The sequence below is a fragment of the Stenella coeruleoalba genome (genome assembly GCF_951394435.1).
Source record: "Stenella coeruleoalba genome assembly, chromosome: 8".
Classification (NCBI taxonomy): Eukaryota; Metazoa; Chordata; class Mammalia; order Artiodactyla; family Delphinidae; genus Stenella; species Stenella coeruleoalba.
The window spans coordinates 44578574-44606280 of NC_137154.1; the positions used below are offsets into that span (position 1 = coordinate 44578574).

The window sequence follows — 27707 nt, forward strand, 5'->3', positions numbered from 1 at the left end:
CATACACAAAGATAAACTCAAAATGGATTAAAGACCTAAATGTAAGGCCGGACACTATCAAACTCTTAGAGGAAAATATAGGCAGAACACTCTATGACATAAATCACAGCAAGATCCTTTTTGACCCACCTCCTAGAGAAATGGAAACAAAAATAAACAAATGGGACCTAATGCAACTTAAAAGCTTTTGCACAGCAAAGGAAAACATAAACAAGACGAAAAGACAACCCTCAGAATGTGAGAAAATATTTGTAAATGAAGCAACTGATGAAGGCTTAATCTCCTTTAATATGAGCTGCTCAATATGAAAAAAACAAACAACCCAATCCAAAAATGGGCAGAAGACCTAAATAGACATTTCTCCAAAGAAGATATACAGATTGCCAACAAAAACATGAAAGGATGCTCAACATCACAAATCATTAGCGAAATGCAAATCAAAACTACAATGAGGTATCATTTCACACCCATCAGAATGGCCATCATCAAAAAATATACAAACAACAAATTCTGGAGAGGGTGTGGAGAAAAGGGAACCCTCTTGCACTGTTGGTGGGAATGTAAATTGATACAGCCATTATGGAGAACAGTATGGAGGTTCCTTAAAAAACTAAAAATAGAACTACCATATGACCCAGCAACCCCACTACTGGGCATATACCCTGAGAAAACTATAATTCAAAGAGTCATGTATCACAATGTTCATTGCAGCTCTGTTTACAATAGCCAGGACATGGAAGCCACCTAAGTGTCCATCGACAGAAGAATGGATAAAGAAGATGTGGCACATATATACAATGGAATATTACTCAGCCATAGAAAGAAATGAAATTGATTTATTTGTAGTGAGGTGGATGGACCTAGAGTCTGTCATACAGAGTGAAGTAAGTCGGAAAGAGAAAAGCAAATACCGTATGCTAACACATGTATATGGAATCTAAAAAAAAAAAAAAAGGTTCTGAAGAACCTAGGGGCAGGACAGGAATAAAGACGCAGACGTAGAGAATGGACTTGAGGACACGGGGAGGGGGGATGGGTAAGCTGGGACGAAGTGAGAGAGTAGCATGGACATATATACACTACCAAATGTAAAATAGATAGCTAGTGGGAAGCAGCTGCATAGCACAGGGAGAGCAGCTCGGTGCTTTGTGACCACCTAGAGGGGTGGGATAGGGAGGGTGGGAGGGAGACATAAGAGGGAGGGGATATGGGGATATACATATACATAGAACTGATTCACTTTGTTATAAAGCAGAAACTAACACAACATTGTAAAGCAATTATAATCCAATAAAGATGTTAAAAAAATGAATTACAAAACTTTTGAGTAAACAACCTCCATCTTAGCTCAGTTTCTTCCAAATATTTGCATATTTTTATAGATGCTAAATTTTCATATACAAATGTACTGAGCAAAAAAAAAATGACACAAAGTTACACATAAAAGTTGGTAAAAGAATTTTATTATGTGGCTTAGGTAGGTCTTTGCATACTACTAACAGAAAAGCATTTTTCCACATCTTACTCAACCTAACAAATGATATATTTGTCGTTTTCTCTACATGGCTGCAGTATTACACTATTGAAGAAAACCTTCCTTTCATTTGTACTTTGGTGCAATTATACAGTAGATACCTCTTCCTCCAGAAAATAAAAATATTCCTGATCTAAACTTGAAATGGAACAAAGACATTAATACCAAGTTCCTCACACCACTTGGTAAAAGATTGCAATAAAAGTCCTAATAATATGCTGCTTAACACACAAAGAAGATGAGACATCTGCCACAGTTTCAGTCAAATCTCGGGAGGAATGGTTCAGCATGTGGGTTTATCTTCCTGGGGTTTTCACATATGATAGGTGGAACTGTACCATAATAAAGAATAGTCACCTTTTTCTCAAGAGACTCAAATATTGGACTCTCGCAAGGGAAACATCTTTTGGGACATAGTAACGTACAAATGGATAGGAGAAAAAAATTGCCTTAAGAAAAATCCACCACTGTTTGACCAAACACCTGAAATGTTTTTATCACAGCTTTCATATATTAAAAAAGTTTCCTGCGGAGATGAAGCTTATTCATGAAATAAAGCCTAGTCGCTATCATCTGAACCACGTTCTGAGCCCTGATCCGAGGCCTCGTTGTTGGATCCCTCGGGTTCGGATTCATTGCCGGAGCCTCTGCCGGAGCCTCGGCCGGACCCCTCGTTGTCAGATGCTCTCTCGGAGTAGTGGTCCGACTCGGCGCTGGGGGATGCGGGCTGAGAGTCCATCTCAGAGCCCCCCGAGCGGCTCCGCCCGGACTGCAGGGATTCGTTGTCAGACTGTTCGGAGCCCGAGGGCCTGCGATTTCTGGTCGGCTGGTCGCTGTCTGAGTCCTCATCTGAGTGCTGCCTCCGGGGCCGCCGGGGGCTGCCGGCCTCGCTGCCGGACTTGTTGTGGTTCTCGTCGGAGTCGCTCTCCTCCGAGGAGGCGCCCGTCTTCCGCCGCTGGCCCTCGTCGGAGTCGCTGTCGCTGTTGCGGGGATGTCTGGCAAAGACAAACGCTCGTTAGACCAGGGTTCTGGCCAAGGGAGCCTCGACAAACCGGGGATGCGCTTGAAAATAGAAGGGCATTTGATGTCTTGACCGGATCGCTGTTGACACAGGTGTTCGTTTTGTGATATCCTTTGGTGTGCTTTTTTGTAAATGTGATAGGGTTATTAAGAGAGGATTAAAAAGTTAAAAAGAATAAGGCACTTTAGCTCTGAGACAGAACATAGACAGTGAAGGGTGACCGCACTGGTCATCCCAGGCACCCTTCATCAGAATGAAGCATTTCTCAATTTCGTACGTAAAATTATGAAAAGGAAGGGATACATTTATTTATCTTTATAAACCAATACACAGCGGCAGAGGTGCAACCTGGGACCTCACTGGGCTGCAGAGACTCTGAAGAATGCACTCTGTCCCAAGGCTGGCTGGGAGGGAAGCTCCTCTGCGCCACTGCCATCTGTGCTAGAAGATCGCTGAGGAGCAAAGTCACCCTTTCTGTCCCAGGATCTGCTTCTGCTCCGGTGCCCTCCGCCACGACTAGACCTACTCAACATAGGAAGCTGGGGCTAAATAAAAAGGTTCTGCAGCTTGTTTGTGTACTTTTGCCAGAGTTCCCCCTCTACTTATCAGATGTTAAGGGCAGGGGACCTGTGCTAATGCTTGGGGGTGCAGTGGCACCCAGGGAATTTTGGCTTCTTGGAGGAAAGAACATTCCCTTCACCACTGTCACAACTGCTCCCCCACCAGAGCTGTGGAGAGGAGCACATGCTTCTCCTCGGGCATATTCCTTAGTTTTGGTTTTCATAACAGATATTCCAAGAAAGGAATATTAAATCCTACAGGGTCAGTCTAAGAAGGGTGAGGGAGGTGAACCATACTACTCTCCCTAGAAATGAAAACATCCCTGTAGACCGAAGAAAGGCTCTTTGTGCTTACATCTGAAAGAAGAAACCTAGACACACATCACATAACTCATTCTGTATACACGCTAAGGGCCAGTGGGCCCCAGGATCTAATTCACTCCATCCCATCTGGCCAAATAAGCAAACACTTCATGAAGGTCTAACCATCACTCTGTAATCAGTGGACCAGGGTAACACTGTGGGCAAGGGTGAAACAGTGTTTTAGGGAAAAGCAATCCAAATCTGTGTCAACCAGCATCTTCAGAGAAAAAGGGAACTGCAGATCTTTACAGACGCTTTCCCCTACCAGACCAGCCCTGCACGAGGACCCTTAGCCCCTTCGACATGCTAACCTCTCACCCCTGCCTCACCTCTAACCAACCAAGACTCTCTCTTCCTTTTATTTTTTAAAAAATTATTATTATTTTTATTTTTTATTGAAGTACAGTTGATTAGGACTCTCTATTCTTCTTCTAAGACTTAAACAGCCTTTCTTCCACAAAAAAACACCTCAGTAGTTCCCCCCACTACCTAAACTCCAGATTACATGTGGTCACTGAAGAGCAATAAATGCAAAATATAAGTGATAACCCTTTTCCCACTATAATGTAGTTTTGGTTTATTTGTCATTCTCCACTGTCTCGAAAGTACAAATTCCCTGGGGGCAGGGTCGATGTCTTTATCCTCTGCATCCCCAGCTCTCAGCTTGCTATCTCATAGCATGGATGTTCAAATGTCTGTTGAATGAATGAGTGAAATGATGGCCGTCAGAAGAACCCAGCATAGTATGGTATTAAGAGCCTTAGTCTAGGAATCCAAATGCAGAGCTTGAGGGGCAAGTTCAGTACAAGTAAAACAGAATATTGTTTCACCAAGTAGGCTGTGAGCTAGAGGAGTCTACGATAAGCCCTCCATAGAGCAGGCAGTGCTGAGTCACCCCTGCCTGACAAGGGAGGAAATGGTCAAGAAAGTCCCTTTCTCCCTGTGACCAAGATCAGGCTACTCTTAATACTTTAAGCCAGTCAATGGCAGTGTAGCAAAATGATAGAAAATTTCAGCTAATATTCACGAAGAAATGAGATTTCAAAATAGGTTTCCTTCTTTAAGGGACAAACATTTAGTAGGACAAAATGACAAGACTGGAATGAGATGTGTGCTCAGGCTTCTTCCTGCTCTAAGATTCTAAGAAGCTGCAGAGATGACGCTTTGGCACAGTGACCACTCTTGGTTATCCTTCACTAGGAGAACATAAGTGAAAAATTCCTACCCTTCATCAGCAATTTTCAGTTTATCTTCATCAGATGAATCGTCACTTGATGATATTATGGCTTTGGATTTTATTTTTCCCTTCATTGAAGGAGGCAGACGTTCTGGCTTGGGCTGAAGAAAGAAGATCAAACGTAATAGATTAGTCAAGACTCTTTATGTTAGGATGTCTTGTTAAATTGGGTTTGCACTGCAGTGATACTGATACAATCAAACTGCAACCAACAAACTTCAAAAACAAGTGTCTGTGCTTGAAGACACTGCAGGGGAAGAATGTATTCTAGAGTACCGCAGTCTTTGATGCCTACTGGGGATGAAAACCACAGAGCTGGACACTTACTGCCTTCTTCTTCTCTGCTTTTGGTAGACGGCGCTTTTTCGATTTGGGGCCATTTTCTGTTTCATCATCATCAGATCCTTCATCTCCCTTCGGAGGTCTAAAATAGTGAACACCAAGAGAAAGTTTGTCAAGGTTCACTCGTGCCTATAAAACCCAAGATTTCTGTGCCATTCAAACAGTATTAGTCATTTTGAACACCCTTCTTTACAGGGGCTGGCCTCGAGCAGACTGTACACCCCTCAAGGGCAGAGACCACAATTTACTCTTGCTGCACATGGCTCGGGAGTCTGCAAAAACTGTATTTATGCCATGTCTGCTGACTAACTGAGTCACTTTTAAGCCCTCTTACTAATCTAAGATGAGCGTGAATCTTGCCCTTGGTGAGTGACAGAAGATGTGAGAAAAGACCCAGGCTCCAGACTCAACCTCCTTCCCCTCCTCTTTCTTCCCTTCCAACTACTCATCCCAGGCCTGCTAATATCCAGCCACAGCTTCAATTCCACAGGTCTGAATGAATTCCACAAGCAGAGCCAGACATGGGTTGGAAAGAACAGGTCTAGCTAACACTGGAGGTTCCCGGACACAGAAGCACCATGAGAGGAACAGACAGCTTAGGGGCACTTCCAGGTGAGAGGGGGGCAGGGCACCACTTATCCTAACAGCGGATGGCACTGGGAGGATTAAAAGGCCCTTCTTTCACATAAATTCACATTTTATACATCCTGTAAAACCAGGAGGTGGGCCATCGCTACTTTACAGAGAGGAAACTGAAGCTCAGTGGCTTTTCTAAGATTTCAAAGATGGACAGTCAGTGTGGACACACTAACGTTTCTCATCCTAAACTGCATAGATTTTCCAATAAATATTGCAATTTTCAGTCATAAGAAAGGCAATTATTGACTGACTCGGAGCACTCAGAAGGAAAGCTGTGGACATGTGTGGAGACTCCAAGCACGCCGGGAATTTGGTAGTGGGGTCCATTTTAGGATTAAAGTAGGAAATGGGGGAATGAAAGGCTTCCCTGTCTGGGGGGATCAAGTGATAAAAAGGTGTTCACAGATTCTAAACCTAAGATTCAGAAGGTGAAAGGTCTTTTGCCACTTTCATGAGGTGGTTTAAAACCCAGGTGATTTAAAAGGTTATTCCATGACACTACCTTCTCCTCTTCTTCTTCTTTCTCTCGCCACCCTCCTCCTCCTCGCCTTCTTGCTCACTACCACTGCCCTTCCTTCTCTTCTTCTTTTTGGATATAGGCAGGTCATCATCGGTGTCATCGTTGACAAACTCATCAAACTCTCCTCCCTTCTTGGACCGCTGAAACCCAAACAAGACCACAGTCATTGCTTTCCTGGCTGGTGGAATGTGGGTGGAATGCTAAGGTATGAAAGAGGCCACTTCCCATCAGTCCTCTAAGTCAGAGGTCTCCGACCCCTGGGCCATGGCCCGGTACTGGTCCGTGGCCTGTTAGGAACCGGGCCGCAGAGCAGGAGGTGAGCGGCGGGCGAGCGAGCGAAGCTTCATCTGCCGCTCCCCACTGCTCCCCATCGCTCGCATTACCACCTGAACCAACACCTCCCCCCAACCCCTCCCCACTGCCACCATCCATGGAAAAATTGTCTTCCACGAAACCGGTCCCTGCTGCCAAAAAGGTTGGGGACCGCTGCTCTAAGTCACGTGGAAGAAGCGCATGGTGAGGCCCATACTTTAAAAACTTCTAATTGGGATGAATGCCTCAAATAGCAAAAATCATCAACTACAAAGTTGCTACAAGGTAAACTGTACTCAGCTAACAGTGAAATGCATTTCTAAATACTGGACACCATTTAAAGCAGTCTCTGTTGGAAAACTAACTTTTAGCAAAGGAGGAAGCCAAAGCTCAGGACTAAGGACTGAGTGAATTTAACCAATTAGCTTCGTTTCTAACTGGAGTCATATCTTACCCGTCCACCACTGCCACCTCTTTTCTTTTCTTTTGTTGCTTCAGTCTCTCCAGTAAACATAAGAATATTTTTGGTCTTCTCTACGTACTGGGCCCGCTGTTCCAAAAGTTTCTTTTGCTCTTCTTTTTCTCTGAGACGTTTCTCTTCCTATGAGGAAAAAGAGTAGGAAAAAACCTCATCACAATGTTCTTATGACAGAAAAAAATCATGGCTACCATCAGAAGAACTTCTTTTTTAACATACAAAGTGTATGTATGTACACCTTTAATTCTAGTATAACTGCAAACACAATACATACCTGTTCTTTGAGAAGTTTCTGCCTTAACAGTTCTTTCTCTTGTTCTTGTTTGGCCCGTAATTCCCTTTCTTCTTCGTCCTGTTTGCGCGCCCTGGCCACGTGGTACTGGGCCTGGCTCAGTAAGTCAGAGCATTGCCTAGAACAATCCAAATTTAGAGAAATATGTATGTAGCTAATATACTTTTTATTAAAAAACTCAGAGCATCTGTATTCCTTACACACATTTAAAAGTTTGAAGCAGGATCATTAGGTGATACCTATGGGAAGTCTTTTTTTTTTTTTTTAATTCTTCAGCCCTTTTCTTTTTTTTAATTTTTATTTTATCTTATTTTTTTGGCTGCTTTGGGTCTTCGTTGCTGTGCGCAGGCTTTCTCTAGTTGTGGCGAGCAGGGGCTACGATTCGTTGTGGTGCGCGGGTTTCTCATTGCAGTGGTTTCTCTTGTGGAACATGGGCTCTAGGCACGTGGGCTTCAGTAGCTGTGGCATGTGGGCTCAGTAGTTGTGGCTCACGGGCTCAGTAGTTGTGGCACATGGGCTTAGTTGCTCCGCGGCATGTGGGATCTTCCCAGACCAGGGATCGAACCTGTGTCCCCTGCACTGGCAGGCGGATTCTTAACTGCCGCACCACCAGGGAGTCTTAATTAGGAAAATTAACTTAGTTTCTCAGAAGCCAATACTGTCAACTATGTTAAGTTTGCAAATTATAACCGTCCTCCCAAAGCACAGCTAAAAAGATTCCCGACACTATCTTTACATGTGACAGATTCAGGAATCGTGTCTTGATTCTGACTACATAGCTGACATTAGTGAAATAGAAAAGTATTTTCCCATACAACTTAAGTACTTGAACTTTGCCATATTCCCTGAAAGGACCCTTAGAAAAAGCCTTGGTCCAGGTTGGAGTGTCCCAGAGAGGAGTGTGAAAGACTGACCTCTGGAAGGTCAGAAACCCATTCACTACTGTGTCACTCTCCCAGTCCACACTGCTATCACTGCCTCACCCAGAGTCACCTTCCATAAATAGTACATTACCTGGCTTCTGTAGCAGCAAGGGCCAAATCAAATCTCATTTTATCTCCAACTTTACTCAAGTAACTGAAATATCTAAATAGAATGAGAAAATAAAATACTTTACTTAAAAAAAAATTAATGAAATACACCCTTTAGATTTTTAATCTGTTCTTAAAAAAACAGTCTGAGAGGAGGCTTACATACTGATTGAAACTTAATGAATACTTAATACTTAAATGAATGTATTCATGAAGGGCTGTTATCTCAATAGGAAAAATATATATACAACTCACTTAAAAAAAGACTCTCATCAATATACCACTCAATATTAGTAAGTTCTTGATGATAAAGTTAACGGTATCAGTAAATTCACAAACCACCAAAAATCAATTCCAGCAATGAATATTTACTAAACACCAAATTTACTAAATATGTCAGCATGGAGGTTAGGAGGCTTAAGCCATGAAAGCACTTACAATCTACTAGACAAGGCAAAGAATAATTAAACAAGAATTCAAATAAGGCTGGACAAAACCTGAAGAGATGTCAGGTTTTAATTTTACCATACACTGAATTACTAAATAAGTACTGTAAGGTTACATAAATTTTGAGCTGAGCTGAATAAATTTATTCAATATTTAAGAGGAAAGGTCTTAATCTCAGCTTAAGTAAAACTAATATCACATAAAAAGTCACTAGTATAACAAGTAAAACCAGCGTAAGTGGAGTCTAAAAATTTCTAGTGTGTAAAATGCTGGGTCATATTATTGACAGGTCAATGAAAAATCTAGGGCAAGTTTGCAAAGCCAGCCAGCCAGTTCTAGGGGTCAGACTACATGATCCAATTCTATCAGGATCCTGGCTACGGTTGGGTGCCACCTGGCGGAAGCAGTCTGCTTTGGCTTAAAAATCGCTGGAATGATTCTAATAGAGAATGATTCTCTTTTGAGCCATGTGGGTTTAAAGAAACAAAGCATTTCAAAGGTTGTTCCTACAAAATCTTACCTGTGTGCAAGCTCCAGTTCTTTCACAGCATTGAGTACTTCCTTCAGATTACTCTTTTCATCTTTCAGGACAGAGGTAGCTAATCTTTGCAGGACCAAGGCCACATTAAACATAAGAACTGTATCACTGGGTGCCACGTGTCTAGCCTATAAACAAAAACAAAGCAAATCTTTCATATGGTATAATGACATGAAAAGGATTTTAGTCAAATAGAGTGTTAGGTGTGTAAGCATGCGTAAAACAGGATAAAAAATACAATGCAGCATAGAACTGAGTTCTCTTTTTTACCTTCAGCAGAGTCTGTTTGCATTCCTGTAACTTGCCACACTTGAAGAGAGCCCGGGCCAAATAGAGCACAACTTCAGTGTTCTGGTGCTTATAGAACTTTCTGAGGCAGTTTTCATACTACAATAAAAGAAAACGTTAATTAAAACACAACAAGGATTAAATGATATTGTCATTTTGTGACAAAATTTCAAGCGATTTTAAAGCTATGTGAAAAGGTATTTTGTCTTTTGAATGGTTAATTTCAGAGACTAATTTGAGAACGATATTTTACACTCACCAGCATACATTTTTCACAACATAAAAACCTGGCAAGAAAAATTACATACTAGAAATAGTTTTTCCATTTGAAATTTCGACCAACACTGAAAGGTTAAACAGATTGGAAGGTCTTTTTTTTGTATCTTCAGCAATACTATCTAGAACAGGCTCACTGACAACTTATTAGAAGTCATACACCTGGCTCCTAAGGTGCTCTACCACCTTTCTTTAGGACTGGTGGAAACTACTGGCAATGAGAATGATAAATCTCACTGTTCTTGCTGTTAATTTCTTAGTAAAACCAATATAGCAATACTGGTATTAATTTTGCTGTGAACATATCACTTTCTGACCATGGAACACATCTTATCATAGGTAAGTTCTTTTTTGTGGAAGATGGTTAGACGGTTTTTCCCTGAATATCCCTAGAAATTAATTTGCAGATCAAGAAGGCCCACCTCCAAAAACACAACCTCTGAGACTACCATATGCAATCTGGGTTCTGTAAGTCCCTGTGACCAGAACCTTTCCAATATTCTGAATACAATAATACCCATCCTTTTTAGAAAAATGGTTAACCACTTCCCAGAACCTATCTTCTTTTTTTAAAAAAAATAAATTTATTTATTTTTGGCTGCGCTGGGTCTTCCTTGCTGCACGTGGGCTTTCTCTAGCTGTAGCAAGAGGGGGCAACTCTTGGTTGCAGTGCGCGGGCTTCTCATTGTGGTGGCTTCTCTTGTTGTGGAGCGTGGGCTCTAGGCATGCAGGCTTCAGTAGTTGTGGCTCGCGGGCTCTGGGGTGCAGGCTCAGTAGTTGTGGCTCACAGGCTTAGTTGCTCCGCGGTGTGTGGGATCTTCTCAGACCAGGGCTCGAACCAGTGTTCCCTGAATTGGCAGGCAGATTCTTAACCACTGCGCCACCAGGGAAGTCCAGAGCCTGTCTTCTAACTTTGGTCAGAAACCTGTTTTTTCTGACCATAATAATTCCCCCATAAGAGCATTTTTACTTTTTACTATGCAAAAGATGCTAAGCATGACTCTTTTACTTCAAGTTCAAGTAATCAACAAATATGAAAAGCATAATAAAATTCTATAGCCATAGGCTCTCCTGGTGGTGCAGTGGTTAAGAATCCGCCTGCCAATTCAGGGGACACGGGTTCGAGCTCGGATCCGGGAAGATTCCACATGCCACAGAGCAACTGAGCCCGTGCACCACAACTACTGAGCCCACATGCCACAGCTACTGAAGCCCACACGCCTAGAGCCCGTGCTCTGCAACAAGAGAAGCCACTGCAACGAGAAGCCCACACACTGCAACGAAGAGTAGCCTCCGCTTGCCGCAACTAGAGAAAGCCTGCGCACAGCAACAAAGACCCAATGCAGCCAAAAATAAATAAATTAAAAAAAATAATTCTATAACCATGAAAACTTATCCCCATGGAGTTTCATTTTAAGTGTAATTTAACCCTCCTGAAACTCAGTTCTCTCATCTGAGAAGAGGGTAAAACAAGCAAACGGATATTAAATCCCACTAACTTCTGGGTACTTACTGCTATGCGAGGCAAACTAGTGCCAAGTATGGTGCCAAGTATTTTTCATTCTGGATGCTCAAAAAATTCTATGAGATTAAGGTACAACTATTTCTGTTTTATAGATATGAAAACTGGCTCAGAGAAGATGTCCTTTGTCCAAGACATGCAATTAGAGGTGGAACCAGGACTCACATCTCTGTCTGGACACCAAAGACTGGCCTTAACCATATATAATTATAAGCCTCTGAATAGACACAGTGTCGTAAGAGATAGCACCCAGCTCCAAGGCAGGACCAGAATGGTTAAGGAAACAAGCGCTCGACAATGAACACAAAATAAAAATATCTTGAAAAATAAGACATTACCATCTGAACGGCGCTGATATATTGCTTTTGTTCCACGTAGATGTGTGCTAGGTTCAACCACACATCACTGATATCTGCCGTTGCTTCTCTTACTTGGGCAAATACATCACGAGCTTCACGGAAATATCCTTTGTGGGCCAAAACAGCTCCTAAAGTTATAAAAAGGTTCACAGAATTAGAATTTTCTAATTGTAGCCAGAAAAACAACTAGAGAGAAATTCTGATCTGCAAACATCCCTCCAAAAGCATTCATTTCACAAATTATTATGGATATCCAAACTGTATAATTACCTATGCCATTAGCAGCATAGAGATTCTTTGCATCATTTCTGAGTACTTGTTTGTAGATGGCCAGAGCTCGATCTTGATGACGCTTTTCCTATAAAAAGATACAAACATTATAAAAAAATTCAAACAAGAATCAAATAAGTATCAATTTTGTTTTAAAGAGATGAAAAAGATTACCTTTTCTCTATCTCGGGTGGGCTGATGCAAAGTTTGGAGCCAGACGTTGCCAAGGGCTAGCATAGAATAAGTGTCACTCTGAGTAGCTGGTTGTTTTAATATCCTCTCGAATTTCTTCTGGCCTGGACCCCATTCTTGTTTTGCCAAATGAAGATTACCAATCAAAGACCAAGCATCCGGATGGTCCTAAAAACACACGTATAAAAAGAAGCAAAATCTGTAATTTGGATTCAGAGAGATCAATCATCTTTCCACAACAGCTGATTACTGGAGAGGTTTACAAGCTACATTTACAACAGTGTTTTTCAAACTGAGAGTTGAGATGGATCAGTGACTTGTAACATCAATTTAGTGTTTAGTTATCACCATAAGAAATGCAACAGAATGGAATACAGTAAAAATGTCAATGTACTGCCTATGGAAAGAGCACAAAATGATTTGTAAAACTTTGATTTCAGTTGTCTGTATACACACGTGTGTATGTACTAGGCTGTAGTGTGAAATCTATTTCTTACCGTGGGCCACAATCAAAACGTTTAGATGACTTCTATACCCTTTAGTATCTTTAACAAGTAAATGAAAAAAACAGGGAGATGCCAAGTCTAGAAATATGATAGCCATTAAAAGGAAAAATTGATTTACTAGGGGGAAATGGTGAAATAATTATTTTTCAAATCTAAGAGTTAATATTACCAACCTGATTAATCTGAAGAGCTTCCTTAAACCAATCTGAAGCCTCATAAAAATTTCCTTTATCTCTAGCCATGGCTCCTAGGCGCAGATAGCCTGAAAATATACAAGCTTTCATGTTTAAAATATTAGCTATAAAGTAGAATCATAATTTTATAGTCATACTTTTGAAACAATTGTTTTTCATTAATACATTAATAATGAACAGAAAAGTCCCACAGGTGAAACTATATCAAGCATCAATATAGCTAATTAATAACCTAATAAATTGAAGAGCAACTCTGCCACCATCAAGTCTTCCTGTTTGAAATCTCAGATTATCTCTTCCACTCTATTCCCCAGGCTAGCACCCTGGACCAAGTCATCATCTCAAGTTAAGTTATTTTAAAAGCTTAGCATTGTTCTGTTTCCAATTTCTCTCTGATGCACAGCACTGTGCTTGGCATATGGCACTACAGTGAAAGCACAGACTACTAGGGATTACTAGTTAGAAAACCTGGGCTCTAACTGCGGCTCTTCCACTTAAATAAAAAAAGTGCCATACAAATGTTGTTATTTTCTCCAAAAAATGTCACTCTCTCCAGGAAACAACAATGGCTTACTACTGCCTATCAACTCAGTTCAAATTTAGCCTGACATTCAACTAAAATCTTATTTATTTTAAATCACTTTTGCATCCATAACAGTACGACAGAGGCCAAATTGCTAGCCCCTAATTTGACCAGAGTCAAAACCTCATAGCTTTAGGTTCTTTTAAGGGAAGTACAGCATATAAAATATTTTTAGTTAAAAACCTACCGAATTTCACATTGTCTAGGTTGTAAAAACTCAAGGTAGGACATTTTTAGTAATAATTATTTCCAGGAAAAGCACTGTTCTTTCTATTATAAACATTGCAAAATGTTTATATGAATTCAAAGCAGGACCCATCATAAAGATAAACCCATCACCAAATATGCCAAGGAGTTGTTAAAAGCCTAATAAAGGTAGCTGACCCACTGAAGATGGCCTAGTCTATAAAATATGGTCCAACTGGTTTTTAGTTGTTTCTCTTTGTTTCTAGCATAAATTTAACTGAAGCTGCATCTTTTTTTCTTTTTTTTTTTTTTAAGGCCACAAATTTGCCTTGAAGAAAAGGGGGCAGGCATATAACCTTCAAAACTGTTTAACTTTTTTTTTTGGTCGCACCGCAGCTGCACTGCGGGGCTTACAGGATCTTAGTTCCCTGACCAGGGATCGAATCCAGGCTCCCTGTAGTGGAAGCATGGAGTTCTAACCACTGGACCACAAGGGAATTTCCTAAAACTGTTTACTACTGGTTCTAAGAAAGATTTTTTTCAGGCTAAATTTTTTGCTGCTGTTGTGGACATTTTAATACACACAAAAAAAGTTTAAAATTCCTACAGTCAACATAATTAGGATGTTCCCGTAAGATGTTTTTATATAGTTTTTCTGCTTCATGGAATTCACACATCGCCTCATACAGCCTGGCTAAATTGTATGATGTTGTAACAGAAATGGCATTGTAATAATGTTCATCATGCTCAGCTTCTGCCTTTGCACGATCCAATGATGCCAAAAAGTATTTCTAGGAGAAAGAAAAGAAAATTACATTGTTAAAAGACTTGGTTGATACATAGGAAAAAGTGTGCATTGAACTTGATAGTATAAAAGAAGGGAATATTTCTACGTTCCTACCTTTGCCTCTCCCAGATTTCCAAGCCTGAAATGGAGGGCACCCACGTTATTCAGAATCTCTGGGGGAACATCGGCTTGCACTTTCTCCTGAAGGATCCGTGTCGCTGTTCCATAGGCTGACAGGGCACCCTGTATTTTCATGGTGGACAGAATAAAGTGTAAGTGAAAATGAGAGGAAGAGAAACACTGCATTAGGCTTACCAAAAACACATCAGGTAGCAGACGGAAAACATGGATAAATACCTGTATATCGGTCTGTTCTAAGATTTGTGCCAACTCAATCCAAGCTTCAACGTCATCAGGATACTGTTCTGTGACCTTCTTCAAATGGCCCTGGGATGAAAGAAATCATTAAGCTAAAGCATTCCAACTCTAGGGTATGACATTCAAACGTGGTGGCTACTCTACCCTGTTTGATAAGTCAAATGTTAGTTCGACTACAACAAACTCAGCTAACAGAACTGTGTCCATCATATTTCTACCAGCAATAACAAGACATGAGGAATGCGCATCTAGAGATAGCTAACAGAAAATAAAATTTTTAGATTTTTAAAACATACCTTGGCGATATCTCGTTTTTCTTGGTCTTCTGAGGCGGCATATAGAGAGCCAAGAATTTTCATAGTCTCATAATTATTAGGATAAGCTTTCAAGACTTTCTCAAAGCACTGAGATGCATTCTCTTTGTCACCTCGATAAATGTACATTTGTCCCAAACCAAAAAAAGGCAGCACAAAAGAGGATGAGGCAAACTGTGTGGCTTGATAGTAGTACTGGAAAGCTTGGTCATAATCTTCCTAAAAAATGAAATAAAACAAGGCCAACAATATGTACAAAAGTTTTTAAATGATTTGGAAAACCATTAAAGAATTAGATATTTAGAGAGGGTGTAAAGTTAACTTACCTGGACGTGGAATGATCTAGCCAACTGATAGCAACTTTCTGCTTGCATGGCCTCCACTTCTGTATTATGGAATGCATGGAGAGCCAAGTGCTGGACTTTACTGTAATCCTGAACAAGGAAGATCCAAAACTCAACTGAGTGAACCCAAACAACTCTACCAGTCTCAGTCATAAGGCTTCCCCAAATTTCACTTTTAAAATTTGTTCATTGAATGAACAATAGCAGCACTGTATCCAGAATTACAAATCATCTTCCTCATTCCCCTTGCTGATAAATTCAGGGAAGATGGGAACTAACAGTTGTACAGTACTTAACATTTCCCCAGTACTATTACTTCATTTAATCCCCACAACAATCCTTTGAGGCATTAGTCCCTATTTTTGTGATGAGAAAACCCAAGAGAGGTTAAGTCCTTTATTAACAGTAATGGAAGCAGTTACAATTTATTGAGAACTATTATATCCAAAGCCCTCTGCTAGGTATAATACTTATATTAGTTCTAAGCTTAATCAACCTCCCTGTAAAGTGTGTCATTATTACCATTTTATTGATGGGAAAATAGACACTTAAAGAAGTAAAGTTTGTTATCTAAGGTGAAAAGCCAGAATCTCGATTTACTGGGTTGTTGTTTTTTTTCTGACTCCAAGGCTATGTTCTATCACATGAGGTTAGCAAGTGCCAGCACCTGGACTTGTACTCAGCTCTATTTGAATGCATGGGTCATGACCTTTCTATTAGGCCTGACTTTCCTTTGGATTAGTCTCCCAAGTGTCTCAAAGTCAGAGTTCATACATCAGGGGTAGAAACAACTTTCCAGTTTTAATAGGAATGTGTTTTATTCATTTGACTAGAAATCTGGTCTGAAGTAGAGTTTTTGTTTGGTCAATGACCACTTTCGACATTTTTTTTTTTAACATTAGAAATAATAATGGGATTGCAGCTTTTATCAGGAACTGAGTGCTTCACATTAGATAAGTATTTAATATGCATATTACATTTAATCCTAACTACCATCCCTCATATCCTATACAGTAGGTATTATTACTATTTTATAAGTGAGGCAATTAAAGTTTAGGGAAATTATTAGTTTATTTGCGCAAAGCAACAGAACTATATACAATGGTGATGCCAGAATTTGAACCAAGTGATTCAAACTCCACACTTTTAATTACATGACACAGCCTTCTGGCTTAATTTATATACTGTTCACTGGAACGAGCGTATGGAAATACCCTGCCTACCTTCTAGGGCTGTTGTAATGACAAACTGAGAAAACATATGTAAACATGCTCTGTAAACCTTAAAGACATATATCCAGTGCAAGATGACCTCAGGACACCTGGCACAGTGCTGATCACAGATCAGGTGTTCAGTAACACCCAAATATACTGGCTTGATTTACATATTTCACCTACGTAATCTTTTCTTTTTTTTTTTTTTTGCGGTACGCGGGCCTCTCACTGCTGTGGCCTCTCCCATCGTGGAGCACAGGCTCCGGACGTGCAGGCTCAGCGGCCATGGCCCACGGGCCCAGCCGCTCAGCATGTGGGATCCTCCCAGACCGGGGCACGATCCCGCGTCCCCTGGATCGGCAGGCGGACTCTCAACCACTGCGCCACCAGGGAAGTCCATCACCTATGTAATCTTTAAGGTTCTGAATATACTGATTGTTCTCAGTAGAAGCAAGTCTTTATCTTCTGCAGTGGAAGGGTGACTAGCATTGAAAATTAAAAACTGAATTATTCTCATTTGGTTCAAGGAAGCTGTCCCAACTGCTGTGAGCACTGACTACTAGATATGCCCTCAAATATTTAGAATCATCCATCCTCTGTTTTTGTGCTGTTGCTGTTTTTCCAGTAAAAACCAAACTAACTTGTGTAGCTGTTTTATCTTAAACAGTAACACTTCATTTACATATGAGATACATTTCCATCCTCTCCTTAAGTAGTTGTCTTTTAGTACTAGAACAGCTATAGCATAAAGCTTAATTAATAATTCATTATGAAAGGGGGGTATGCTTCTACAGCCAGAGAGAGTAAAGCATCATGGTGAATAGCTGTGTGACCTCAGGCTATTAACTCTTGCTTCCATACATCCACAAAATGAGGAAAATATTACCTACCACATAGGACTATTTTGAATATCATATAAATTCATAGCATGCACTATTAACAGTACTTGGCATTTTACAAGCATACGATGCATATTAATAGCAACAATAACAGCAACATAGCATCTATTACTAATAAGGATTGATGCAGTTTTGTGAACTCTTACCTAAACTGCTATTTAATTAAAGTTCTGGGTATAATTTAGTACCGGGTTTAAAAATGACTGATTAAACTCATGCTTACTAACTATATAAAAACTCTTTTAGTATTTGAGAAACCTAGAATGCCACTGCTTCTACAGAGTTAGTGGCAACTTAAAAAATTACATCATGATCAACATGTGAAAATAAACAAGCAAAAATTTCACCATATGATACACTCTTACTAAACTACTAAGACCATTTCATAGATCTGTGCCTGTCTTCTTTCAGCTACCTAGTGACCTTCTTCTAAAAACATAGTTCAAGAGCTCTCTCATTCTTGGTGATGAAAACTCTCCTTAATCACTTCCTCTTTCATTTCTTTACCACAGCAGAGCAGAGACCTTTATTTTTACATTTACATTTGTTCCCATATCTGTGTTTTCTATGAAATGACTCCTTGAGTGCAGAAACCACATCTTACTGAACTTCACATCCCTATCGCAATGTTGGGTACAGTATACAGGGTCAATAATTATTAAATGAATGAATGAATGAATGAACAAACATACCCAGATACTAATTAGTATTCCCAGATACTAATCCAAACTCTAACTTGAAAAAAAACTCTTGATTCAAATTTCTTTCCAAGTTAAAAAGATAAAGTATCACCTGCAGTACAGAAAAACAAAAATCAGGATTTAAAATTAAACAACTTTAATAAATGATTTCTCCTACCTTTTTGAAGAAAAAGTGATTTGCCAAGTGGTTCAATACCATAGGGTTGCTAGGATCAATAGTATAGGCTCTGGAAAGAAGTTGGACACCATTTTTGATGGAATCAGCCTAAAAGAAAAACAATGATGGCAGGGTTGAGTGAAATATTACTTAAATAGCACTTTTTCAAAGTTTCCTTTATAGTTGAAGAAATAAGATTATACAAATCTAAGTTCAGATAGCAAAATATAGCTCTTGTTTTAGTTAACTTTCATCAGGGATTAAAAAATTTCCAACAGTGATGGTGAGAATGAAAATTGGCATAGCCACTGTGGGAAACAGTATGAAGGTTTCTCAAAAAACTAAAAACAGAACTACCATATGACCCAGCAATTCCACTCCTGGGTATATATCTGAAAAAAACAAAAACACTAATTCGAAATGATACATGCACCCCGAAGTTCATAGCAAGATATGGAAACTGCCAAGATAATGGAAACAACCTAAGTATCCATTAACAGAAGAACAGATAAAGAAGATATGGTATATATATATATATAATGGAATACTACTCAGCCATAAAAAAGAATGAAATTTTGCCATTTGCAGCAACATGGATGGACCTGGAAGGCATTACGCTAACTGAAGTAAGTCAGAGAAAGATATATAATGTATGATATCACTTATATGTGGAATCTAAAAAATACAACAAACTAGTGAATATAACAAAAAAGAAGTAGCTTCACAGATATAGAGAACAAACTACTGGTTACCAGTGGGGGGAAGCGGGGAGGGGCAATACAGGGGTGGGGAAGTGGGAGGTACAAACTACTGGTGTAAGATAGGCTCAAGGATGTACTGTACAACATGGGGAATATAGGTAAGATTTTGTAATAACTGCAAATGGAAAGTAATCTTTAAAAATTAAAGAAAAAATAATAAAAATAAATTCAAATAGTGAGGTAAACTTTTAGAATTTAGCTTTCTTAACAAACTTAACTGCAGAAACACTGCCACTGGAAAGCATTTCCTGCCCTTTGAAATTGGGTGCATGTAGTAAATATACTTGATATCACTGTCCTAAATGATTTACTGCTAAGGCAAATAACAGAAAAGACTCCAAAAGATTGCATTTTTTAACAGCTCTGTTGAGATATAATTCAATATATAATTCAATACTACTCACCTGACAAATCAGTCAGGAACTAGACAGTTTTTTCACTCACATACCTCTTTATTGTTGAGTTCTAGAACAGCCAGTCCCACCAATGCTCCCACACATTTGGAATTGAGTTCCAGGGCTCTGCTGAATGCCAGACGAGCCTTCTCCAATTTGTTAAGTTTCACAAAGCAATGGCCCATTCCTAAACGAACTTCCGCTACAAAAATAAAATCAAGTCATTCAGTTTGTCAAACTAGGGCATTTTTAGGATTAAAATTTTTTTAAATGCTTAAACATTCTCTATTTACAAGTTGCAAAATCGCAGAATTAACTTCAGTATAACTACACTATAAAATCTTCGGGTGTATCACAAACTTGGTTTCACTGGAGGTCAGAGCATACCACTCTCCCCTTACACCTCCCAACACTTACCCCCTCATCAAGGATACCTTTCTCACCATAGAACAGAACAGCTATAATAGTGGTATTTTTCTTGTCTTCCAATGCTCCTGGCTACACTGCACCTTCATTATCTAATTTTTAAAGAGCAATTTTTAAACAGAGAACAAAAAGCTTCATTAAGGTCTTAAATATAGTGACTGACTACATGCACATCTGCAGAGCTATGCTTATAAATGCTTCCCAATTCCAAAGCCATGCCAAAACACAACCATGTTTCTAAGGATAACCTCTCCACTGCTCACTAGTTCCTACCCCTTCTCATCTAAGGACACTGCTCCTGCAACCCTGCCCTATTTTTCCCACATCATCAAATTTTCCCTCTCAACTAGATCATTCTCATCCATATACATTCTCGCATCTTAAAAAAATCCCCTCTTGATTCCATTTCCCTTTCCAGTTGTCAATTCATTCCTACTCTTCCCTAGATAGTAAAACTCCTTGAGAGATCTACATTTGCTGCCTCCCAATTCCCTTCCTTCCCTTTTCTCTTTTGACTCCACCCTAATGAGTATCTCACCTCCACCATTCCAGTAAAACTGCTTTATCAAGGTCACTAATGATTTGTATGCTGCCAAATCCAATGATCAACTTTCATTCCCTATTTTACTTGGCCTAACAACAGAATTTGACACTGACACCCTCTCCTTCTGGAAACATTTTACATTTGACTTCAAAATTTGCTAAATGAATGAGATTTTGGAAAGAAAACTAGTATAGGGCAAAAAGATTATATTATGATCTACTATGCAGCTTTTGAATCAAATACCAATATTTTAAGTTGGATCATACACAGCCTAGACTTACAGTTTTTCTCTTACCTGGACATCCTGGGTTAGTTCGCAAGGCTTTCTTATAGTAAGCGAGAGCTCCTCTGTAATCCTTCTTGTTGAATGAAATGCAAGCTTTACCTGTAATGATTTTTAAAAATAAATATGCACTTATTAAAGAACACAAGTCTCATATGCTCTCTACTAACTCACCTAAATCAAATATATCTCTCAGTAACAAACACTTGAAAACAGCAAAAATGATTTCATATCTAAACTTGTTTTCCATGAGGGTATATTAATCTATGCCTATAAATAGAACGGTACTATATTATGTTAAATGTTATAAAATAATTAAAGTAGCTTAGAGTTGTCCAAATAGATTGTTTATTGACGCTTTCGAAGTGTATAACAAATTATGCTTAACTGGTATATATCTTATTTCTGTAATTTCAACAGAAACAGTGATCTATTGTAATAGTTTTATTTTTAATAAGGTAAAGCTCTTCTACTTTGCTGCCCAGCCCAGTTACTAAGGAGTCATCAACAAAGAAATACATTCTAGGCACAGATGAAAAATATAGATTCCTAAGATGGTTGCCAAAAGTGACTTACCAAGAAGGGCTGGAATATTATTTGGAGACTGGTTGAGTACGAAATGAAATTGTGCATCAGCCTGATCCATTTTGTCACCTTCAAGTAGGCAGAAGCAGGCTCTTCCCAACAAATGGTTCTGAAAAAGTAATGCATCATCTTAGACTTGACTTTATCCAGGACTAACCACAATTTAACACAAATGTGTAACATGAAAATAAAAACCATATAGGAAGGAAGCAGATCATCACACAAATTCCTTTATCACTGTAATGTGTTTAAACTACCAGTAAGCAATTCTTAATTGCAAATTGAGGAACTATCCCAAAACGCAAGTTGTCTGTGCCAGGAACGATGACAAAAAGAAAAGTTCAAACTCCTTAAAATATGCTTGAAGTTCACCTGAGGATGTTGGAATTACCAACTCAACATGTGGTTAAGTTTCACATGCTAAATTTGCCCATATTACTTCAACAGTATCAGGACCAAAGAAATTTCTATTCTATTAAGGAACCCTTCTTTTTGACTATTCTTATCAACTATGTTATTTTAAGAAAAACTGAAAGAAAATCTGTTGCCTATTATACACATTTTACTTTCATGCGGTATTTTTTTCCCTTTCATAAATTCAAAGATATCTGATTTAATTTACCTGATCATACATAATAATTTTATCTGCCATCGTATACAATAGGGTTGCCTGTGTAATAAGATCTTTCTTGTTGTCCTTATTCTTCTCCTTCCGAGCCTGTTGTACATAATAGGCTGCCAATGTATCCAAGCAAGTCATCTGGTCTTTTTCATGGTCTCTATAGTCCAAATTGCCATCTATACGCGCTGCTTCCAACAACTTTACAAACTCTTCTGTTTTTCCTTGCTTGTAGTATTCCAGCTATAAGGTAAAGAATCAAACTAGAATTACTGGAGGATATGTCAATACAAAAAGTTGTACACAAATGTTTATAGCAGCTTTATGTGTAATAGCCCCAAACTGGAAACAACTAAATTGTTGAGCAAAAGGTGAATGGACAAACTGTGGTCTATCTGTATAACGGCTACTGCTCGGCAGTAAAAAGGAGCTATTGGGTACATGCTACAACATGGATAAATCTCAAACTAATCTTTAGTGACAAAAAGCAGATCAGGGGTTGCCTGGGCACTGTGGAGGGGCAAGGGAGAGGTGGGAGGAAAGTTTTAGGGGTGATAGATATATTCATTATCTTGATTGTGGTGATGATTTCACAGGTGTACATATATGCTAAAAATTCTCAAATGGTACATATGAAATATATGCAGTTTACTACAGATGAATTATACCTAATAAAGCTGTTTAAAAAATTATAATCACTACAAATGCTTCCATCTTCTTACCTAGCAATAGCTGATTTCAAACTAAATCAGAGCCCAAGAGAGAAAGCAATAGTGAGAGGGTATAAAGAATTCCAAACAGAAAACTTGGGTTCCAGTTATAGATCCATCAAAAATTGTCTGTGACTTTGGGTCTGCTGAATAACTTCCCTGGGTATCTGTTTCATTTATTAATAATAAAAGGAATATCCACCATTTATTAACCCCTTACTGTGGGCCACAAACAATGCCAGGAGCTTCATATACATTATCTCTAATCTGTACAACCACCCTTAAGGTGAGTGCTAACAACCCCCTATTTTAGATGAGGAAATAGGCTCAGAAGGTAGATCATTTGTCTAGTTAGTAGCCGAGTTGGAATTTGAACAAAGGACTCTCTAATCCCAAAGCCTACATTCTTTCTAGTGTAACAACCTACAGCCCACAATGCTTTATGAATTTATTTTACTACAGGTTCCACGCTAACCCTCCAAGACTTCAATTTTCATGTAAGTGCTGTTAAAGGAGGCATTTGTACTAAAAAAATACTAAGTTCCCTTCTGGTTTTAAAAAATATGTGACAAGCATTAATGTCTTGTTCTCCAAAGACCAGGAAAACTTAGCACTTCAAGTCAGGAGGGCACTGCTTGTCACTGAAAGTATCTCTCTGTAAATCCATACTTAAGAAACTCTTTAAGAGTTAGGCTTAAAAAAAAAAAAAAAAAAAAGACTTAGGCTTGAGCACTGGACACAAGCCCGATTCCAGATCTACTTCTCTGACTCTTCAAGGTCAGAGGCCTCCTGTATATCTTTATGTGAAAGGGACCTGTGACAAACTTGCTTAGGAATAATGATCAAAGTATTTACTGTATTTTATTCATAATCATTTACTATAATGTTCCCACAAAAAAGAAACATCATTATGCAGCTGGTGCTGGGGAGGGTAGAGGGTGTTAGATTGTTTAAATTGTGGCACCTCGTTTTTTCTCAGTTTATCTACAAACCACAAGCCAGTCTTCACTGAGTAATCACTAACTAATCAAATGCTCAATATAGAGTACTCTTTAACTTAAATGAATTCTGCTTTCACCAACATATACTAATTTACCAGAGGCCAACACATCACTTAGTAAACTTGCCTTTAATACAATTAACTTCCATATACATGGTACTATCATTCACCCAAGCTGGCTATTACTGTAACTGAAAACAGAACCACGTATTTTTTCCAGTCAACATATAAAAAATATTTGTTACATGAATACTCACCGCCAAAGCAATCCATATGTGCAATTGTGTGTGTTCCTGTTTCAGAATACTGATAACTTCATCTCCCTCCGGTAACTGATCGAAGTCAAGTTCAATGACCTAAAATACAAAATGTAGGTTTTAACTCTTATTTTTCTTTTTAAAATTCACATTTCTTCTTTGACTGCTGCTTTCCTAAAGATACATCAGTATGGTTATACATAGGATTTGTGTTCACTTTCAATAGGGCTGAACAAGCATACGTTAAGAAACGTTTAAGGAGCATATGACAAATACGTTATATGGTAATATTAAAGCATAGCAAACAAACCCTGATATTTGTCCTCAAATCACTAGAACTATAAAATGCTACAAAAGCTTTTCTTACTGAAAAAACTAAAAGGAAACCCTGCGTAACGTATAATGCAGGTAAAGTACAGATAAACACCCCAGAGACTCAGGCCACAGACTCTGAGACTCGGTCTGACAACTTTTTTTTTTTTTGGCTGCATTGGGTCTTTTGTTGCTGCACGCGGCCTTTCCCTAGATGTGGGGAACGGGGTCTACTCTTCATTGCGGTGTGCGTGGGCTTCTCCTTGCGGTGGCTTCTCTTGTGCCTAGAGCACAGGCTCTAGGCATGCGGGCTTCAGAAGCTGTGGCTCGCGGTCTCTAGAGCGCAGGCTCAGTAGTTGTGGCGCACGGGCTTAGTTGCTCCGCAGCATGTGGGATCTTCCCAGACCAGGGCTTGAACCCGTGTCCCCTGCACTGGCAGACGGATTCTTAACCACTGTGCCACCAGGGAAGTCCTGGTCTGACAACTTGAGAAGCACAGTCCTAGAGGCAATGCAAAGTTGAGTGCCACCGTACACACTAATCATGGAAGCATCATTTGTGTCACACACACTCCTGAATGTGGCACAAAAATAACAGTAGGAAAATGTTCTGGAATTAGATAGTGGTGATGGTTACACTACTAAAAACCACTGGATTTTACAGTAAGTGAAACATATCTCAATATTGTACCTCAATCAAAAGTAAGAGTATGAGATATCGAATAAGACAACATCAATTCTGAAGACTTTACTCAGACAAGCCACAGGCCACCCATAAAAGAGGCGACAGGAAGGGAAATGGGGTTAATTCTATCAGCACACTGCAGCGGCTATTATCTTGGGGTCTCTGTTTCGTTGATGGAGCCTTGTGTGGCAGATGTGGTGCACCATGATACTCGAGTTTCTAAGGGAGGAAGGGCGACATCCTATATATTCCCAGAGAGAGACACTTAGTCTGAGTAGCAGAGAGAACACAGTGACATCTGCGCCCACCTCTGCGATCTATGAGGTGCCTTACATTTTATCAGGCACTGTCACACCCCTGCGCTCCTGAATTAGGAAAAGAGCAGAGTACTGTCAAATACGGACAGGTTGGTGGGGAACTTTCAAGAACTCCTTCTCGGGGTGGCTTCGAGGTTGCGCGGACCTGATGTTCCCAGCCTGGGAGGGCGCTGGGGCTGGGGAAAGACGTGATAGGAGCTTCGGCCGGGTAGCTGGATCTGGGGAGAGGGTGCTCTCGCTTCGGAAACGAAGTCGAGAGAAAGGGGGAGGGGGAGATCTCCAAGTTCAAGGTCCCCACCCTCCCCCATTCTCTACACTTACCTCGTCAGTGTCCCGGAGGGGAATCTCAATGGAGCCCCGCGACATGACGAGATCAGAAGGCGAGCGGGCGTTCGGCCCCGCCGCTCCGCAGCTGGTGCTCCTGGCTTCTGGCTCGTCCAGAGGCTAGCGGCGGCTCGGGCTCCGGTCGTGACTGCCGCCCCGCGGCGCAGCCGAAGCTCGGGCTTCTCCTTCCCGTCAGCAGCTCAAACAACGAACAGCAGACGGCGACCGGCGACTTCCGGCAGCCCCGCCCCCTGCCCCGGAAACTTTCCCCGCGGGAGGGCCTGTCCGATGGGAGGGTTTCTCCTGTGGCTCAGGTTCTCCGACTTTAGGAGGAGCCTTTCAATAGGATAAGTCTTTGCAGGTGAATTTTTAAATTGTGCTTTACCTTGTCATTTATTAAAATAAGGCTTGTTTCTGAAGTAGTAGGACATCTGATCATTAGTAAAACATTTTAGGCTTATAATTTGTCATTATATTTTTCTGGGCAGTTGTTTTATGATCTATGTCATAGTTTCTTCTAGGTGTTTTTTTTTTCCCTTATCCCTTCCCCACCTCTAGGTTTTTTTTTTTTTTTTTTTTTTTTTTTTTGCGGTACGCGAGCCTCTCACTGTTGTGGCCTCTCCCGTTGCGGAGCACAGGCTCCGGACGCGCAGGCTCAGCGGCCATGGCTCACGGGCCCAGCCGCTCCGCGGCATGTGGGATCTTCCCGGACCGGGGCACGAACCCGTGTTCCCTGCATCGGCAGGCGGACTCTCAACCACTGCGCCACCAGGGAAGCCCCACCTCTAGGTTTTTGATAAACTTTCATCTTTAAAACATGAGCTTATTTTCAGGAATTTAAAACTATATAAAATGCTCCCTTAGGTAAGAACTGGGAATGTAAAGATTAACAGAACTAATTTGATTGTCAGTAAAAAAAAACTATGATAGAAATCTTAGTTCTGGCAAATTAGAATAACCAGAAAATCCTCCTGCTATAAACACCTAGATATGCTGAATTAAAAAACAACAAGAACAGCGTAGCATAGCATGTCCTTGTAGATACATAGCTGAGAGATCTACTAATCTGAATAACAGAAATTGAAGCCTGTACTAAGACTACCCAGATGGTGGTGGGTACAAGCAGGATTCTGTTTTCTATTACTGCAGGGCATTGAGTTTTAATGCTCTCACAGGGACAGAGTTAGAGGCTTTGGGTTCATGCTAGAAGCCTTAAAAGGCTATTCCCTACGTAAAAGGGGGTAAGGAAAAAAATCCCTAAAGAAAAAAAATCCCACCAATACAGGTAACAGTCTGGCCTCAGGATATAAAAGTTGCAGCTGGTGATGGGAGACGAGTTGGGTGGGAGAGGGGTGGGAGAACTTCCCTGGTGGCCCAGTGGTTAAAACTCCACGCTTCCAAGGGAGGGGGCACGGGTTCGATTCCTGGTCGGGGGAATAGCATCCCACATGCCACCCGTCTCGGCCAAAAAAAAGAGAAGTTGCAACCACGGGTCTGTATATCAGGTACGTTGGGTGTTGGACATTTCCCACTTGGTCTGGGAATTCCCAAGACAAGAAATTAGCACAGGAATTATCCCTAAGTGTGTGGTATCTCTGGCATGTTTGGGCAAGTTACTTAATACTTTTGATTGATTGGTCCTTACTTCCCCTAGTGGAAATTAAATAATGGTGACTAAGAGGTATTGAATATTTACTTGTTTCAGCACTTTACCTGCCAAAACTCATTTAATCTTCAGAACAGCCCTATGACATGGATACAGTAATCTGCCAATGGTGCGAGGCCATGGTGGGTGGTCATATCTGTCTCCTGGGACCGTTATGGAAATAAGATGAGGTGTAAAGTGATAGGCCAATACTCATGTGACTTTACTTTGGAAACTGCAACCAACTCTCTATCCCTTGGAGTTTGCTCACTTCAGATAGGACACACACTCTCAAACTCTTCACTTCCTCTCTTTCTTTTTGTCCCCAAAGGTAGGAAGCACAAGATCCCTTCTTATTTTA

General features: G+C 40.2%; 2 protein-coding genes across 4 annotated transcripts in view; one reads left to right on the top strand and one right to left on the bottom strand.

The window, feature by feature from the left end:
• Window positions 1–1178: 1178 nt before the first annotated feature.
• On the bottom strand, window positions 1179–25922 carry CTR9 (CTR9 homolog, Paf1/RNA polymerase II complex component). 2 transcript variants are annotated; one of them, XM_079929973.1, is made up of 25 exons: window positions 25699–25920; window positions 24065–24163; window positions 22101–22340; window positions 21470–21587; window positions 20906–20995; window positions 19694–19842; window positions 18485–18592; window positions 15496–15603; window positions 15152–15388; window positions 14835–14924; window positions 14592–14720; window positions 14298–14481; window positions 12901–12989; window positions 12204–12389; window positions 12030–12117; window positions 11739–11887; window positions 9585–9701; window positions 9297–9442; window positions 8313–8384; window positions 7281–7416; window positions 6983–7129; window positions 6199–6356; window positions 5043–5139; window positions 4704–4816; window positions 1179–2529 (listed from the first exon to the last, which is right to left on the bottom strand). In XM_079929973.1, exons 1-25 carry the CDS (start codon window positions 25741–25743, stop codon window positions 2094–2096), a joined length of 3531 nt encoding a protein of 1176 aa, XP_079786099.1. In that variant the 5' UTR covers window positions 25744–25920; the 3' UTR covers window positions 1179–2093. The 2 variants fall into 2 exon arrangements, with proteins under 2 accessions (XP_079786099.1, XP_079786098.1); XM_079929972.1 differs by having other exon boundaries at window positions 14592–14924; window positions 25699–25922.
• Window positions 25923–25977: 55 nt separating this feature from the next.
• IRAG1 (inositol 1,4,5-triphosphate receptor associated 1) overlaps window positions 25978–27707 on the top strand; it is a 177851-nt gene continuing 176121 nt past the window's right edge. For both annotated transcript variants that reach the window (XM_079929977.1, XM_079929978.1), the window contains exon 1: window positions 25978–26062. The gene's annotated coding sequence lies outside the window, so the exon portion shown is untranslated. The remainder of the gene's footprint in view (window positions 26063–27707) is intronic.

Coding starts and splice junctions, on each gene's coding strand:
- CTR9 (XM_079929972.1), bottom strand. CDS start 25,743: ATGTCGCGGGGCTCCATTGAGATTCCCCTCCGGGACACTGACGAG. Junction 7,130..7,280: donor AGAAACTTCTCAAAGAACAG/GTATGTATTGTG, acceptor TTTTCCTCATAG/GAAGAGAAACGTCTCAGAGA. Junction 2,530..4,703: donor CTGAAAATTGCTGATGAAGG/GTAGGAATTTTT, acceptor TGTCTTTGCCAG/ACATCCCCGCAACAGCGACA.